Source organism: Malania oleifera, chromosome 12 (assembly GCF_029873635.1).
Source record: "Malania oleifera isolate guangnan ecotype guangnan chromosome 12, ASM2987363v1, whole genome shotgun sequence".
NCBI classification, from domain to species: domain Eukaryota; kingdom Viridiplantae; phylum Streptophyta; class Magnoliopsida; order Santalales; family Ximeniaceae; genus Malania; species Malania oleifera.
Genome location: NC_080428.1, coordinates 45,942,030 through 45,961,036, shown reverse-complemented (window position 1 = coordinate 45,961,036; position 19,007 = coordinate 45,942,030). Strand labels below are relative to the sequence as shown.

General features: G+C 35.9%; 1 protein-coding gene across 1 annotated transcript; it reads right to left on the bottom strand.

The window, feature by feature from the left end:
• Positions 1-14,822: 14,822 nt before the first annotated feature.
• LOC131143903 (uncharacterized) lies at positions 14,823-15,563 on the bottom strand. Its single transcript, XM_058092262.1, has 3 exons — positions 15,521-15,563; positions 15,300-15,421; positions 14,823-15,092 (listed from the first exon to the last, which is right to left on the bottom strand). The coding sequence occupies exons 1-3, from the start codon at positions 15,561-15,563 to the stop codon at positions 14,823-14,825; spliced, it is 435 nt and encodes a 144-aa protein (XP_057948245.1).
• Between the last annotated feature and the right edge of the window lie 3,444 nt (positions 15,564-19,007).

Below are 19,007 nucleotides of genomic sequence, written 5' to 3'. Positions count from 1 at the left end.
GGATGGATGTTTAGGGGTAATAGACTTGCATGACCAGCACAAGAAGAACATAATCCAGCTCCTGAAGAAGCTGATATGCCTCCTTGGTTTCTTCCTTTTTATCAGCATTATTCTGTCTTTAGTTCTGAAATGAGGGATGATTTTGCTTCTCTTCAAGAAAATATCACAAATATTGATGATAAATACACTTTATTAGATAAACGTCTTGAAAACATAGAGCAACATGTCACACAAAATGACACTGATTCGGATAAAGGGAGTAATAAAAATGATGATGAAGACTCTCAGGAAAAATCAGAAGAAGAAGAAGAAGAAGAAGAAGAAGAAGAAGAAGAAGAAGAAGAAGAAGAAGAAGAAGAAGGATCACAACAATCCAAAGGAAAAGGAATTGCTGAAGATAGTGACACAACTTCTGATACTTGACTACAGACTCTTGATGATGTTTGAACTTTTGTTATTTTGTATACTACACATGCTCAATTTCTAGATGTATTATGTCCTTTTTGTTGATGTCAAAAGGGGGAGTATGTGTGTGAGCAAAGTCTATGAGTCTAGGTTTATGAGCAAAGTCTATGAGTCTATGTATGTATTTGTTTATTCTATGTATGTATTTTGTTTCTTCAATGATAAATCTAAAACTAAAACTTTGAACCTTTTGAACTTATGTCTTAATGAAATTATTTTCAAACTACGCTTATTGACAGGAGGAGTATTATTTTTGTATCTTTGTTCTTCTTTGTCATCATCAAAAAGGGGGAGATTGTTGGCCTAGCTAGGCTTACAACTCTTGATTTTGATGATAACAAAGTAAGGTTATCTAATATTGTTTTCAAGTGATATTATTTCAGGCAAAGATGATTTGTTCAAACTTCAAATACTCGATGAAAGCTCACAAGGATCAAGGAACAAGGAAAGCCTCACATAAAGTGATCCAATAAAGTTCAGAGAAGTCTGAAAGATCCAAGATTAGTGACAAAAAGAACTCAAAACAAAGAAGTGTCTCAAAGCAAAGAAATGTCAAATTTGTTTTTAGAACAAAGCTTTGTAAGTACTTCAAGTTGAATCAAGTATGAAATTTCATTTTGAAGCTCATTAGGCAAACACACACTTAGAAACCTGAAGTTTTAAAGTTTTGGAACATGTTTTTCAAAGTTAAAAATGTTTTAAAAGAAGAAATGACTGTTGGACAGACAACTATCTGTCTATGGACAGATGACTGGAAAATTTAAAGGGAATTAAGTAAGAAGTCTGTAGCATGATAGAAAATTGTCAAGCACTTAACAGATGACTGTCAGGGCAAAATAAGACATCTGTGTGTGTTCTGCCAGCCAACTGCCACCATTCTGGATGTTTTTTTAAAACTGAGTTGTTCAGTGACAGACGACTGCCACCCCGAGGACAGCCAACTACCACCTTTCTGTGTGTGAAAAATATGCATGAAATACATGGACAGACGACTGCCAGAGATCCCACAATCGTTTGACTTGCGAAAAATTTCAAATTTCTCAATGGGCATATTTTTAAAATTTTAGTTATTTGATGCTCAAATTATTTTAAAACTTGGACCCTACTCCAAGTAAACTTGGGGAAAAAGCAAGAAACCTTTCCTCATCTATAAATACTCTCAAGATACATTGATTTAGACTCCAAGTTTTCAAATCAGCAATTAAACTCTCTCTCAAGCATTCTGAAAGTCAGAAAGTTCTTTATTGCTCTCAACATCCACGAAATTCTTAGAAGTTCTGCTGATTGTCTCATTGAGATTGTGCTTCAATAGTTAATTATTTCTTCTATTGAAAGATTACTATGGTGATAAAACTCTAGAACTTCAATCTGAATTTTGTTCTGTGAATTTACTGAAGTATATAGTTTTTACCTGTATTAATCAACTCTTGAGGAGAAAATTCTTGTACGCCTTGTTTTACATCTTTGCAGCAGATTGATAGACTGTTCGAGTGTAGAATTGTTGAACTAAAGAAGGGGATATTGTTTGGAGAAGGCGGACTCTAGCCTTAACCAAGGAGTGTTGTAATTGATATTGTTCCGCCTGGTAAAGGAATGGTGATAGTGAATCCTTTGGTGGTTTTTCCAAGGGCGAGGATGTAGGCTGTGTTGAAGCCGAACCTTGTAAAATCTTGTGTTCTTCTTTCTTCGCTACTCTTTACTTTTCAGAAAAATTTTATAATTTGCGTGGATGCTATATCAAACTCTGAATTCTAAGTGTTTGGTTGTTAAATGGATTGGAAGTTAATTTGTTTTGGTTTGATCAACATTGATTGCGGAAATCGAAAGGGACTATGTTGGTTGATCATCCTTGACTTATGAAACTAAAAGTTTATTTAAAAGCTAAACATTGGGAAGAAGGTTGTTTGTGGAAATTAACAACATGTCTTATACAAATTCAGCAAGCTTTTCACAATACTACAGGGCTTTTACTAAGTGATTGATTATTTTGTTTTTTATTTAATTTTGTGATTGTGGTTGAGCATTGATTACTGTTATAACACAAAAGTATTAAAAAAGGAAATAAATTTTTAAAAAATCCCAATTCACCCCCCTCTTGGGAAAGCTATTCCAATTTCAATCATTTACATAAATCTACAAATATGCATAAAAGACACTCCCTGGGACTAAACATTATTTACTTCCCTTATGGTATGGGTTGTGCGGCCCAAAGGCTGGACTAAGTCTGGGGTGATCAACCCAGACAAAGTCAAATCATACGTCAGCTAATACACCTTCAGGCATTCACAATTTACTTGCAGGTCCGATTACCTTACCACTTCTTGGTCCAGACTTCTAGGGAAGGTACACCCTCTACTGAGGCTAATTAGCTGAGACCACCCTACATTTCTAACTAGAACAGTGTGGGCGTACATGGCCAAATACTGAATCTCTAGCAACGGTACCGTACTCATAACATAACTGATCCTCAGGGTTCCTAGAGCATATCATGAAATTTAAGTAATAAAAATTGTATTTCAAAATAATTTCGTATAAAATCTGTCATATTATAAAACTCAGCCCCCGACCATCATATACATCTCTGCTTACAACTGTTAAACATAATCCCAGCCCTCGCAGTCATCATATACAACTCCTTGTGTTTTCACAAATAGTTCCAATATCTCACAAATATTCCCAAATTTGGTTATAAAAAGCTACTTACATATCATTCACCCGCCACACAAAATTTCAATAATTGAAACCTAGCCCGTAGGCAACCAAGAAAACATAGCGTATTCGGTTTAGAAGATAAAACCAAACTTCCCACCATTCATTTTCACTCAAAATATCATATTGTATATCCTAGGTTTGAAAAAAACCAATTTGAACAGTTGGTTTTCAAAGTAACAACTAGAAACTTAAATATACATACCCAAAATACATTTCCATCAGTTCAAACTCGTTAAAAAGCTGACTTAACTTAATCCCCTTACCTGTTTTTGAAAAAGAACCAAAATGGATGGAAGAACTGAAACCCTAGCTTTTAGAGTTGGTAGAAACTCAAGATCCTATGAGCCGGTAAGAGAGTGAATTATCCAAGAGTAAGAGAGAACCCATAGGAGCCTTTTAGTGAAAAAAAATTGAAACCCTAGCAGAGCCTAAGAAGAGAGGATTTTGAAGTTTCAAGAAAAAATGAGCTCACTTCTATTTGTAGGTGGTGTTGGCCTTAACAAGGCTTAAAATCTTGTTTTGATGATAATAAATACGAGGAACTTAACATATGTGTGTTTAAGTGATGAGTTTCAGGATTACTTATAGATCAAGTTCAAACTAAAGAAATGAAAATGAAAAGTTCAAAGCTTACTTGGGACTCTAAAGCTATATATTCAAAGACATCCAAAGAAGCTCAAGCAATACCAAAAAGATTAGAGAATGTGGAAACTTAAAATCTGACTTAAAGCTCAAGTCAAAGAGGACACAAAGCAAATATAGCATGGAAGACTTGAAGACTAGAGTTTTAGGCTTTAGGAACATTGATGTAAGGACTTCGTGTTTAAATATCTTATGGAAATACATTGAAAGATCTTTAGGGTAATTATAAACTTAGATACCTTATTTCAAACCCCGAAAAATGTTTTATAAGTAATCAAAGCAAGAGAGAAAAAAGATCTTTTGAAAACAAAAGTGAAAAATAAGAAAATGGTCTGCCTAGATGACTGAGGTACATTGCTAGAAGACTAAAGAGTTGTCTCAGAAGACTGAAGTTTCACTTCAGTCTACTGAAGAATTTCTTCAGAAGACTGAAGAATAAGTTTAGTTTGCTAAAGATTTTACTGAAGGAATATAGAAGAGGCAGTACACCCTCAGAAGACTAAACCCTTAGTTCAGTCATCTGATCTTGTGTCAAGACAAAAATTTTTAATATTTTAAAGTATTTCAGAAGACTGAACTTGACATTTCAGTCTATTAAACACTGTCAACAGCTAATTTTTTTTTAAATTTTTTAAAATTCAAAGAATGGTTTATTGTGCCCCAAAATTTATGATAACTTGGGAGATACTCCAAGTAATCTTGGGCAACACGAAATTACTTTTGAAAGCCTATAAATACATGGTTTTAGCAAAATAAACTTACTGTGAAATTGAAAAAAATCTATTCATAAGCTGAAAGCCATCTTGGTCTCTAAAAGTTCTCTCTTGCTCTCATTGTTGCACAACTGATTTGCTAAGAATTCTGAAGTGCTGAAGCAATATTCTCTGATATCTATACTTCTGAGTTGCTAATTCTTATCTAGAGAAGATCTTGGTGATAAATTTCCTTGAGCTTCAATCTATTTCAATTTAATATTTTAATATTGAAGTATATAGTGTTTGAAATTGTACTAATATGCTCTTGTGAGAGTGTTATTATACGCAGAGATTATATTCTTGCAATGTATTGACGATTCCAGGTTGTTGGATCGTTGGACCTAGCTTGGGGTATTGCTTGGAGAGGTGTTGCTCTAGCCTATTGAAGGAGTGACCGAGCGTGGGGTATTGCTTGGAGAGGCGTTGCTCTAGCCTATTGAAGGAGTGACTGAGCATGGGGTATCACTTGTAACAGTTTGTTCCGCTCGAAAAAAACGGTATAATGGAATCCTTAGGTGGTTTTTGCCCAAAGCGAGGACATAGGTTGGGGATAAGTTGAACTTCATAAAAAATGTGGTGTCACTCTCTTTCCTTACCTTCATTACTTTTCAGCATATATTAACTGCGTGGTTGAATTTAATTTTTGATCATATACACTGCATGGATTGGATATTAAATAAACTAAAGATTAATTTGATTTTGGGATTTGCGGAAACTGAAAGGAAGTGTGTTGGTTGATCAATACAAATTGCGGAAACCATAAGGGAGTACGTTGATTGGTTGACACCCAAGAATCATTAACTGAAAGTTTATTTAAAGTCCAAGTTCTTGGAAGGAGTGTTGGATTTCATATTGTGCATTATATTGAGAAATTAAATCCATCAATACAGGGCTTACATATATTCCCAGGCTACAAACAAGCAAATATTTTGAATTCTTGCAAAAACTGAAATTGCCAAAGAATTGCATACTATATCCTGGTTTGGTATCTTTGGTTGTTTACTTTAAAGTTGTTGATTGGTTTTTTGGTTGATTGAGTTTTGATTACTTGTGTTTTGTTTTGGTTTGTGGATTAAATAAGTAAATAAGCCTATGTTGTGTGATTGTTAAATTAACAAGTGGTTTAAGAAATTATAAAATGTATTAAAATAAAATTTTAATAACCCAATTCACTCTCCCCTCTTGGGACTACACCTCAACTTTCAATTAGTATCAGAGCAGGGTTGTAGCAAATCCTAACTAGTAGCTATGTAAAGATCTATATGGCACTCCTAGGAGTAACTCCTTTTGGAGAGGGTCAATCCTCAACTAGGCCTCCCATCTTTTGTGGTTTAAAATTTTGGAAACAAAGAATGAGGATTTACCTTCAAACCATGGATTGGAAAGCATGGAAGGTTGTCACACATGGTGACTTAATTCTTATAAAACTAGTAGATGGAAAAGAAGTACCTAAGGAAGAAAAAGACATACTGAAATTGATCACAAGATGTTACAAGTAAACTCTAGTGCTATTAATGACTTATATTGTGCCCTTGACATAAATGAGTTCAATAGAGTCATGGCTTGCAAAACAACAAAAGAAATATGGGATAAGCTAGAAGTAACTTATGAAGGCACCATTGATGTAAGAGATAATAGAATTGACATGCTTACTAGTGAATATGTAGCTTTTAGAATGAACCTAGATGAATCTATCACAAGTATGTATACTAGGTTCACTCACATCATAAACTCCCTTAATGCATTAGGAAAGAATTACTCAACTTATGAAATGATTCGAAAAATCCTTAGAGGTCTAGCCACAACTATTACGGAAGGAAGAAACCTTAAGAATACTTCTTTAGATGAACTTATAGGATCTCTTCTCACGTATGAGATGGCTATGAATGAAAGAAGTGGAAAATCTAAAGTCTAGGAATCCATTGTTTTTAAAGCATCAAACGAAAACTCTAGTGATGAAGATGAAAAAGAGATAGATGAAAATGAAATAGCTTTCATATCCAAGAAACTTGCAAAAATTCTTCGAAGGAAGAATAAATTTACAAGAAAAATCCGAAACTCAAAATGAGATGAAGAAGAATAAAAGGAAATCAGTGAAAGGAAAAAAAAGGCTGAACCTCGAACATGCTATAATTGTAAGAAAGTTGGACATATAAAATTAGATTGTCCACAACTTAAGAAAAATTCCAAAAAGAAAAAGGCAATGAAAGCAACTACTTGGGATAATATGAGTACAAGTAGTTCAGATAATGAATCAATTGACCAAGAGGTGCTTTATGGCATGGGATGATGAGGAAAGCTCCTCATCCAAAACTTTTAATAATTCTTGTGATGACTCAGCAGAAGAATCCCATGATGAAAGTATGCCTTGTTATGAATAACTTCAAAATGAACTATTGGAGGTTCATAAGATTTTAGTTAATGTGACTAAAATATATACATCATTGAAAAATAAGAAGGAAGGTGTAATGAAAGAGTTGGAATTTCTAAGACTTGCTAAAGAGAAAAAGATTTAAAAGTCAATAGACTAGAAAGCAAGAATGAGAAGGTGATAAAAGAACTAGAAGATTTGAAGTCCAAAACTTCTATGGATAAAGAAAAGAGACTTGTATACTTCTAAACTAGAAAATAAAATTACCAAGATGTCTCAAAACCAAGAAAAGCTGCAAGAAAAGGGTAAAAATACTTTAGACTCAAGAATCAGTGACTTTACGAGGAAAAATGAGGATCAATCTAAAATAATTTACAATTTCACTAGAGGAAAAGATAACTTTGATAGAATGATTAGTGCACAAAGAATGTCTTTGAATAAAGAATGCATAGGGTTCAATGGAGTTGAAAATACAAGGGAAAAGAACCTCTATATGGGGTACTTTACGAAAGCCTCCAAAGACTATGCTAGCACATGCTCTAATACTTATACTCACACTATATGTCTTCTATGTAAGCAGAAAGGACACATTAAGTTTGAATGTCCATTAAAAAGGAAAAATATGAAAATTAGACAAGTTTGGAGGATAAAAGAAAAATCAACTCTTATCAGACCATCCGGACCCAAGAAAGTATGGGTACCTAGATAAAAAGCCTAGTTCACAAACTAAGGACTCTAAAGATATTAGGATTAGTAGTTCCTTTTTAAAAAAATTAAGAAAGTTATTTCCAATTCAATACAAGGATAATGAACTAGTTGAAATAAAGAAAAGCTTATGAGATAATTGACAAATCACAAAATGTCATTGGTGCCCAAATCAAGAGAACCTTAATTGAACATGACTTATCTTCTAAGATTAAGGAAGCTATATGTCACAAAAGGCAGTACTAAAAGGATGCTTGAAGCCTAATAATTTAATAAAGCAAAAGAGGGAAGAATTTATGCTTGAGAGAAAAGAGAAAATTTAAGAAGATGAGGACTTCAGACGACTAAGCTTGGAAGCTCAGACAACTGAACAATATGGCACTAAAGACTCAGATGACTGAGGTGCTACTGCTTGTTTAGTTTCATGATTCTGAAAATCTTCAGAAGATTGAACTAAATCTTTAGTCTTCTGAGGTCTCGGGAACTATTGACAACTATAACATTAAGACAAATAAAAAAAAAATTGCATTGTTTTCCAAAATCATAGGATGAATTGTACAAGACTTAACTTAGAAAGTATTAAGATTTGGAAAGTAATATGAATTTTGGGTATTCATATGAAATCAAAAGAAAGAAAATATGAAGCACATTGAGTTTATTGCATGAGTATTTTGATTAAGAAAAAGATATTTACGCAACATGAGAACAATTTGAGCAAAATTGTAGCACAATGCACAAATGATAATAATATACTCCATGCTTATATGATATGCTAATATGCTACATACTTACATACTAAATGCTGATATTCTGATACGCACATGTGGTGAGATACTAATGATATGATAATATGAACTAAATACTGAGCTATTACTATGCTAAAATGCTGACGTGTATGATATCTTGATATTGCCAAAGACATGATAATGACTTGGCTTATATTGATGATTTATGGCTCACTATACATTGCAAATTTGAGAATGAAATTATTGAGCATGATTATGAAGTATGAATCTTGATATGATATTGATATATGAGTATGAAATTAATTCTTGACCATATTAGTTAAATGCTAAATAATGGATCACATTATACATCTCTTGCATGATTGACTAATGGATAAAAATGTTATGATAAATGCTGGCTTATGGACCTTTGTATTGCCATCTAAATGTGAAATTTGTTTTGGTCCTTAGTACCTTTATTTCGGTTTATCTTCTTGTTGATATAAAGAGGGAGAGGGATTTATGTTGAAAACTTGATATCCATGAGCAGTGCATGATATGATATTGGTATTATTCTTGATATTGGTATCCATGAGCACTTACATGAGATAAATTAATATTTGACACATAACATGATAAATTTAAAAACACAATTAGTATCTTCATGAATACATAGTCTAGAATTCACAAATGAAAGTATGAATTTATTGAATATCATGATTTATGGAAATCATTGAAAATTATATATACAATCTTTTGTATTTTTTTCATGCTACTTTGAAACTTTTTGTTAATCTTATTATGCATGATAAATGCAAAGTTTCTATTTTGAGCCTTCACTATATCTATACTTTTGTTTATGGTTGCTCATTGCCATAGTATTTATACGTTTTTCTTGATATCTTACTCTTTTTGATTGATGTCAAAGGGGAGAGAATTTTTGGGCAAAAATTGAGCATGATATCTTGCATGATGTGATTTTGATATATGAGCATGATATTGAAATTAATATTGATATTGATCTTGATATTGCAAATATTGTTAACTTAATGCTTATTATAAGGGGGAGTCTTTTTAAGGCTTACTCAATTTTTTACTCCTTATTTGTCATCACAAAAAAGGGGGAGATTGTTGGCCTTAGAAGGCTTAAAATCATGTTTTGATGATAACAAATCAGAGGAACTTAATATATGTGTGTTTAAGTGATGATGTTTTAGGATTACTTATAAACCAAGTTCAAACTAAAGAAATGCAAATGAAAAGTACAAAGCTTACTTGGGATTCTAAAGCTACATATTCAAAGACATCAAAAGAAGCTCAAGCAATACCAGAAAGATCAAGAGAACGTGGAAACTTAAAAGATGACTCAAAGCTCAAGTCAAAGAGGACACAAAGCAAATATATCATGGAAGACTTGAAGACTAGAGTTTTAGGCTTTAGGAACATTGATGTAAGTATTTCATGTTTAAATATCTTATGGAAATATGTTGAAAGCTCTTTAGGGGTAATTATGAACATAGAGATCTTATTTCAAACTCCGGAAAATGTTTTATAAGTAATCAAAGCAAGAGAGTAAAAAGAACTTTTGAAAACAAAATTGAAAAGCCAGAAAATGGTCTTCCCAGATAACTGAGGTACACTGCTAGAAGACTGAAGAGTTGCCTTAGAAGACTGAAATTTCACTTCAGCCTACTGAAGAATAAGTTCAGTCTGTTGAAGATTTTCCTGAAGGAATACAGAAGAGGCAGTACACCCTCAGAAGACTAAACCCTCTGTTCAGTCATCTAACCCTGTGTCCAAACTAAAATTTTTAGTGTTTTAATGTACTTCAGAAGATTTAACCTAACATTTCAGTCTACTGAACACTGTTAACGACTAATTTTTTTTTTTTAAAATATTTAAAATTCAAAGAATGGTTTCTTGTGCCCTAAAATTTATGAAAACTTACGAGATACTCCAAGTAATATTGGGCAACACGAAATTACTTTTGAAAGCCTTTAAATACATGTTTTTGGCAAATTAAACCTACCAAGAAATTGAAAAAAATCTATTCATAAGTTGAAAGCCATCTTGGTCTCTAAAAGGTCTCTCTTGCTCTCACTCTTGCACAACTAATTTGCTGAGAATTCTAAAGTGTTGAAGCAATCTTTTTTGATCTCTATACTTCTGAGTTGCTAATTCTCATCTAGAGAAGATCCTGGTGATAAATTTCCTCGAGCTTCAATCTATTTCAATTTGATATTTGAATATTGAAGTATATAGTGTTTGAAATTGTACTAATCTGCTCTTCTGAGAGTGTTATTATACGAAAGGATTATTTCTTGTATTCTTGTAGTGTATTGATGATTCCAGGTTGTTGGATCGTTAGACCGAGCGTGAGGTGTCGTTTGGAGAGGCTTTACTCTAACCTATTGAAGGAGTGACTGAGCGTGGGGTATTGCTTGGAGAGGCGTTGCTCTAGCCTATTTAAGGAGTGAATGAGTGTGGAGTATCACTTGAAATGATTTGTTCCACTTGGAAAGGAATGGTATAGTTGAATTCTTAGGTGGCATTGGCCTAAGGCGAGGATGTAGGTTGGGGATAAGTTGAACTTCGTAAAAAACGTGGTGTCACTGTCTTTCCTTACTTTCTTTACTTTTCAGCATATATTAACTACGTGGTTGAATTTAATTTTTGATCATATAGACTGCATGGATTGGATATTAAATAAACTAACGATTAATTTGATTTTGGGATTTGCGGAAGCTGAAAGGAAGTATATTGGTTGATCAATACAAATTGCGGAAACTATGAGAGAGTACGTTGATTGGTTAACTCCCAAGACTCATTAACTGAAAGTTTATTTAAAGTCCAAGTTCTTGGATGGGGTGTTGGATTTCATATTGTGCATCATATTGAGAAATCAAATTCATCAATATAGGGCTTACATATATTCACAGGGCTACGAACAAGAAAATATCTTGAATTCTTGCAAAAGCTAAAATTGCGAAAGAATTGCATACTATATCCTGGTTTGGTATCTTTGGCTGTTAACTTTAAAAGTTGATTGGTTTTTTGGTTTGTGGATTGAATAAGTAAATAAGCCTATGTTGTGTGATTGTTAAATTTACAAGTGGTTTAAGAATTTATAAAAGGTATTAAAAGAAAATTTTAATAACCCAATTCATGCCTCTCTTGGGATTACACCTCAACTTTTAGGTAGGTAGCCTAAGAGAAAACTGTCAATGATTTTCTCTACATCCACAAAACCGTTTACGGTTTTATGGTTGACTCGTCCAATTGACCCAAAATTTGCGACGGTTTTTCTCTTGCTTTCTGAAACCGTCAACGATTTTGGCCCTACCAAACGCAACTCCTTCCTTTTCATTTATTTTCCTTTATTTTTCCTTATTTCTCCCTTTTATACATATTTTCTTTTATTTTCCGGGTTTGGGTTCCTACAATCTCCCCTCCTTATAAGAATTTCATCATTGAGATTTGCTAATTGTTGCTGAATACATCCTGACTCGTGACCCCTCTTTACAGAAGAGTCGGTAGCCACCCACATGGCGGCCCCGTCCAAAATTTATTAACTACCCTCACTTATGGTGGAGGAATACCGTGGTTATACATATGTCTCGAGAGGTTACAATACCATACAAAACTCTCCTAGAGACCATCCCTATACTAAAACTTTAAACAACTAATAAACTAACACACTTACCTTACATGACCAACAAATAAAATTACCACTTACCTATGTAACCGTACTAGTCTTTCAACATTAATCCTCTCTAAAAAGCCATAGGTATTTCTGACGTATTTTTGTCTCTAACTCCCAAGAAGCCTCCTCTACTGCATGATTCCGCCATAGCACTTTCACTAATGGTATTTCCTTAGTACGCAGTTCCTGTATTTTTTGATCCAGAATCAAAACTAGTACCTCCTCATAAGCCAAAACATCCTCGATCTCTAAAGGTTCATAGCTTATCATGTGTGAAGAATCTGACACGTACTTCCTCAGCATTGATACGTGGAAGATGTTATGAACTCTAGACAATAGTGGGGGTAACGCCACTCGATAGATAACTAGACCAATCCTTTCTAGGATCTCAAATGGCCTAATGTATCGAGGGCTCAGCTTGCCTTTCTTTCCAAGCCTCATCACTCCCTTCATTGGAGCAATCCTAAAAAATATCATATCCCTAACCTTGAACTCTAGCTCCCATCGGCGAGTATCTGTATAACTCTTCTGCCAACTTCGTGATGCTTTTATCCTCTCCCTAATAAGCTCGACCTTTGCAAAGGTCTACTAAACTAATTTCGGCCCCAAAATCTGCCGCTCACCTACCTTATCCCAGTACAACGAAGATCAGAACAGGTGACCATACAAAGTCTCATATGGTGCCATCTCGATACTATCCTGATAACTGTAATTATATGTGAACTCAACTAATGGAAGATATCTAATCCAACTACCACCGAAATCCAGTACACACGCCCATAGCATATCCTCCAGAATATGAAGGGTCCTCTCAGACTGCCCATCCATCTGCAGGTGAAATGCGGTATTGAAGGTGAGTTGAGATCCCAAGGCATCCTACAAAATCTTCCAGAAAGTAGAGGTGAATTGTGGATCCCGATCTGAAACTATAGAAACTAGAATGCCACGAAGCCGTACTATCTCTTGTACATAAAGCTCTACTAGCCTATCCATAGAGTAACTGACTCTGATCAGAATGAAGTGTGTAGTCTTCGTTAGTCGATCCACAATAACCCGGATAACATTTTGCCCATGCACCGCCGAAGGCAACCCTGATACAAAGTCCATCGAGATATGCTCCCACTTCCACTTAGGGATGTCAAGTGGTTGAAGTGGTCCCACTGGCCTTTGGTGTTCTGCTTTAACCTACTAACATGTTAGGCACTGCTTTACAAATTTGGAAATATCCCTCTTCATGTTACTCCACCAGAACGATTCTTGTAGATCTTTATACATCTTCGTGCTTCCTGGATGAATAATATAGAGAGAGTGATGAGTTTCCTCCAGAATTGCCCTCTCAATCTCCGCATCATCAGGCACACACAACCTCATTGAAATATGAAAACTCCATTCTCAAAAACATTGAATTCTATCTGTGGCTCACTCCATACTTTCTCCACAATTTCTATCAACTCTGCGTCTCTCATTTGAGCAGCTTTAATTTTCTCCGATAAGGTTAATTGAATAATCAAACTATCCATGAGTGCCTGTGGGTCCCTGTCCACTAATTCTACCCCAAGCTCTCTAGGTCCATTCTGATATGATGCTGTACAACAATTACTGAAGCTGACGCACCCACCGACTTACGACTCAAAGCATCGGCTACCATATTAGATTTTCCTTGGTGGTAACTAATGGTACAGAAAAAGTCCTTTATCAATTCAAGCCACTTGCATTGCCTCATGTTCAACTATTTCTGGGTGAAAAAGTATTTGAGACTCTTATGATTAGTAAAGATCTCGCACTTTCACAGTATAGGTAGTGTCGCCAGATCTTTAGTGCAAACACCACTGCTACCAGCTCCAAGCTGTGCGTAGGATAGTTCTTCTCGTACTCCTTAAGTTGGTAAGAAGAATATGCAATAACTTTTCCTTGTTGCATCAGAACACACCCAAGTCCCTTCTGGGACGCATCACTGTAGATCACGTAACCACCATCCCTTGTTAGAATAGTCAACATTAGGGCTATGACTAACTGTTGCTTCAATTCCTAAAAGCTCTGCTCGTATTCCCTAGTCTACTCAAACTTACTGTTCTTCCTCATATGTTGCGTTAGAGGACCTGACAATCTAGAGAAACCTTTGACAAACCGGAGATAGTACTCTGCAGGACCTAAGAAACTTCTAATTTCATGCATGTTCTTTGGTCTCGCCTAATAAACTACCGCCTTTACTTTGCTTGGGTCCACTGAAACCCCCTCCTTGGACACTACATGTCCCAGAAATGTAACCTGTTCCAGCCAGAACTCGCATTTCTTGAATTTAGAAAATAACCTTTTCTCTTTGAGTACCTGAAGTACCAGCCTTAGATGAGCTTCATGCTCTGCAGGACTCTTTGAATAAACTAGGATGTTATCGATGAACACTGCCATGAACCGATCTAAGTACTCGTGGAACACCTTGTTCATCAAGTCTATAAATTATACTGGCACATTCGTCAAATCGAACGACATAACCAAAAATTCATAATGGCCATATCGAGTTTGGAAAGCTGTCTTCAATACATCCTCTGATTTCACCTTCAACTGATGATACCCGGATCGTAGATCAATCTTAGAGAAAACCTGAGTGCCCTTTAGATGGTCAAACAGATCGTCTATACGAGGTAATGAGTACTTGTTCTTCATTGTCACTTATTAATTTCCCTATAGTCGATGCACATCCTCATTAACCCATCCTTCTTCTTTACGAACAATACCAACCCTCCCTAGGGTCGCACGTTCAATATGATGAACCCCTTGTCAAGAAGTTCCTGTAGCTGCTCCTTTAGCTCCTTTAATTCACCTGGAGCCCTTCGGTATGGAGCCTTGGAAATCAGTGCTCTCCCTGGAGTTAAATCAATGGCGAATTCCACTTCATGATCCGGTGGCAATCTCGGTAAATCCTCAGGAAACACATCTGAGAACTCCCTTATCACTGGGATATCCTCTAGCTTCACTCCTTCATTTTGTGTTTCTTTTACACATGCCAGGTACCCCTAGCAACCCTCCAGAAATAATCTCTTTGCCTGAATCCCTGAAAGGATCTGTGGTGCAGAGCGCACATACGACCCGATGAATTTAAATTCTTGCTCCCTTGGGGGTTTGAATACTATCTCCTTTCCGTGGCAGTCGATACTCGCATAGTTGGAAGCTAGCTAATCCATTCCCAAAATAATATGAAATCCATGCATATCAAAGATGACTAGACTAGCAGGCAACCTTCTCCCCTGAATCTCCACTGGGCAGTCTCTAATAACTTTACTGCATATAATAATCGCCCCTGCCAGTGTGACCACACCTAACTCGACATCTAATGACTGTTTTTCTACCCCGCACAATTTAATAAATCTTTAAGACACAAAAGAGTGCGTCGCACCAGAATCAAATAGCACAACAAATTTATTTGAACACACATAAATGTTACCTGTAACCACATCTCTTGCGTGCTCGGCATCACCTGGAGTCATAGAATAAACCTGCGCTTGGGTGATGCCCCTCTAGTGACCACCATGAGGTGTCTTGTAATAACCCTAAATTAGAAAAATAAAAGAAAATAAATAATAGGAAAAAGGGAAAATAAAAAAAGGGAAAGGAATTTAAAAGGGTATGAAGCAGGGACTCGTCGACGAAGTTGATCTTCTCGTCGATGAACGATCATCTGGGTTTCATCAACGAGTATATGTGTCTCGTCGATGAAGATTTATTGAGAGAGGTTTTGGGTATTTCTGAAATTTGTCGATGAACTCACGATTTCATTTCATTTTAAGTGAGAAATTATCTCTCACGCCACTCTCTGTCTCAACCTACGACTCCCTCACCTTTTCTCTTTGATTTTAGACCCAATTCAGCTCGAATTGATGATCAGAAACCATTATGAAGTCCCTGGGAAGATTCTCTGCAACATAGGCGGAGCAAATTTTCAATTTGGAGTATTTGGGCACCACTCCAATACTAGGGTAAGTAGGGTATTTTTAATATTAAATTAATTATTGGGAGTGTGTGGGCCTAGGAGATGATAAGTGATATATATCCTAGGGTTAAACTAATTAAGTTAGAATTTTTGGAATACAGGGTCTCGTTTTTAGGTCGGTTTAGGCAGAATCTCGAGGAGCAGGTAAGGGGAAAACGTTATAGCAGCCTTCCATTAATTTTAAACCGGTTAAATTCGAGTATACAAATATATATATTAGGTATGCATTATCTGAACAGTTAGGCATTTGGAAAATAATGGTTTTGAATATATTTCATATTTGGGAAAAACCATGTGGTATGAAAATAACTTTCGTAATTAAATGGTTGTGAGTATGGCATGATTATGATTATTGTTCGCTTGTGGTTACTATTTGGGTGGTAATCTCTGCTCGGTTGTGAATACTGTACGATTGTGAATACTGTTTGATTGTGTATACCGTTGAATGCATTGATGTGCTTGGATGATTGGTTATGTCATGGAAGTGTGTTGTTTTACAGTTCAAGTAAATTGTGATATAGCGTTGGCAGTGGTATGAGGAGGTCATTATTTCGTACCTGATATAAATCGCTATATAACGTTGGCAGTGATATGAGGAGGTCATTATATGGGCATTTATATTAAGGGGGTAAAACATTGGTAGTGGAATGAGAAGTTTGTTTTACCGATTTACTATGAATGAGGGTGTGTGTGTTGATTTGTAACCTGTGTCGTTGGGAAGCTTGTGTAGTAACTTGTGTGGTTATGAGTCCTGTGTGGACGATATTTTTGTGTGGATGTGAGTCCTGTGTGGATATGGACCCTGTGTGGGTGTGCATAAAATATAAGTATATCCTATGTGGATGGGTTGTGATATGTGTGTTTACGTGTTTCTTTGTGAAATGATGTCATTGGAAGCGTTTAACTATAATTACATAAGTATTTATGGTAAAGTAGAATTTTCCACCCGAGGGCTTGCTGAGAAAGGCGAGTGCCTTGGTAATTTTTTGTGGGTATTAGAGTAGAAGGAAGCTACTTGTATGGATGGGGAATCTTCCTTATTCTCAGAGACTTTGCATGGATACATAACCCGAGGGCTTACTCAGTAAGGTGAGTGCCCTAACATTAGTGTTAGAGTAGAGGGAAGCTACTTGTATAGGCGGGTAAACTTCCTTATTCTCAGGAATTATCACTAAAAATATTTATGAAGTGTGTATGTTATCAGATGTCAGTGATGTAATTGATGATGTGGATTCTTTGGTGCTAATGATATTAAATAATAGGTAATTATTTTTGTATGTACTAAAGTCTCTACCACACATTGTTATAGCTTTTTCTTCCTTACTAAGAGGTGTCTCACCCCAACGATTTATTATTCTTTTCAGGTCCTTCAGGTGATCGAGCTTAGAAAGCTCTAGGGCGGGGTTTTGTTTTGTGAAAGGTTAAAGAACATATATAAGTAAAGTTTAATGTTTAATTTCTTTTATGGTTATGTAATATGGAGAATTTGGTTATGCTTCTTTATGAGTTTGAATGTATGTATATAGTACTATGGTATTTTATTTGTGGTTGTTTAGTTAGTTCTGCTGTGTGAATAGTATCAAAGACATGTGATCGGTCTCATAACACCTTGGGCCCCACTTGGCAGGTGCGGGGCGTTACAAGTGGTATCAGAGCTTTAAGTTATAGATTCTACAGACTTTAGAAGAATTAATACTAGAGTATAGGTTTGAGTTGGATGAGGATAGGAACGTGTAGATTAAGGTATTGATAGGAATTTGAGTTTTGTTTCGTAGCCTAGAGGCAGAAATCCCCTGACAGACTTCTGTGACTTTCTGAATAAGTCGACGGTTTCAGAAAATTACGGTAAATCCATCGACGGTGATGTTTCAAAGCAGAGAGACTGAAACTTGGAATTTGAATTTGAAGTTTAAGATGATTGTGGATAATTGGGTGTTGGATGTTTAATTAAGGATTTGAATATTAATTTGGCTACTTGTTTTATGATTATGTCAGTCATGTTAAGATGTAGAAATTTTAAACTTGCGTCTGTTATATATCCAGGATGGATCTTAGAGGTAAAGGCGTGGATGATGAAGAAGGAAACGAGTTGGGAGCTTCCAGCGAAGATGAGATTGAAATCTCTTGATTGTTGCAAGGTATAGCTCGTCAGGTCAAGGAAGAGATGAGACAAAATTTTGGGGGATCAAGCTACCCACTAGTGAGCCAGAGTTGTACGATTGACCAATTCACTCATCTGAAACCCTCATCTTTTGCGGTGGCATTGACCCAATAAGGGCCAAGACTTGGATGCAAGAGATGGAGAAGATATTGATAGTGCCGAATTGCGCTAAGGAGCAAAAATTTCTTTTCACCACCTTCAAACTGATTGAAGAAGCTGAATGGTGGTGGCAAGAAGTGAAGCTATTGGAAGAGTAGCAAGCAGTACCGGTATCAATAAGCTGGGTTCGTTTCAAGTAGGACTTCTACGATCTATATTTTCCCACTACCATTAGGAATTTGAAAGCGGAGGAATTTTTCAACTTGACTTAGGGGCACCTCACAGTTCAACAATATGCTGCTAGGTTCCTGGAAATTTCCCGTTTTGCACCTTTCATGGTTCCAGATGAATGTTAAAAAGGCGAGATGGTTTGAAAAGGGGCTAAATCAGAGGATTCATGAGCATATGACATGTTTGCAAATACAAGACTTCACAGAATTGGTGGATAAAGCCACCATTGCAGAGTCAAGTTCGCAGAGAGGTGGAGAGGCTTCAGAACGGAGGAAGAGACCCGTGTCTCCTAGCTCCCATGCAAATGTTAGACTGGGGTCTGTAGGGGAGATAGAGATACTGCTAGATAGAGGTCAGAAAGGAATGATCGAGGACAACAGGGCGATTCATCACGCCCTCATTGTTCTAGATGCAATCAAAGGCATTGGGGAGAATGTCGGGGTATGGGTA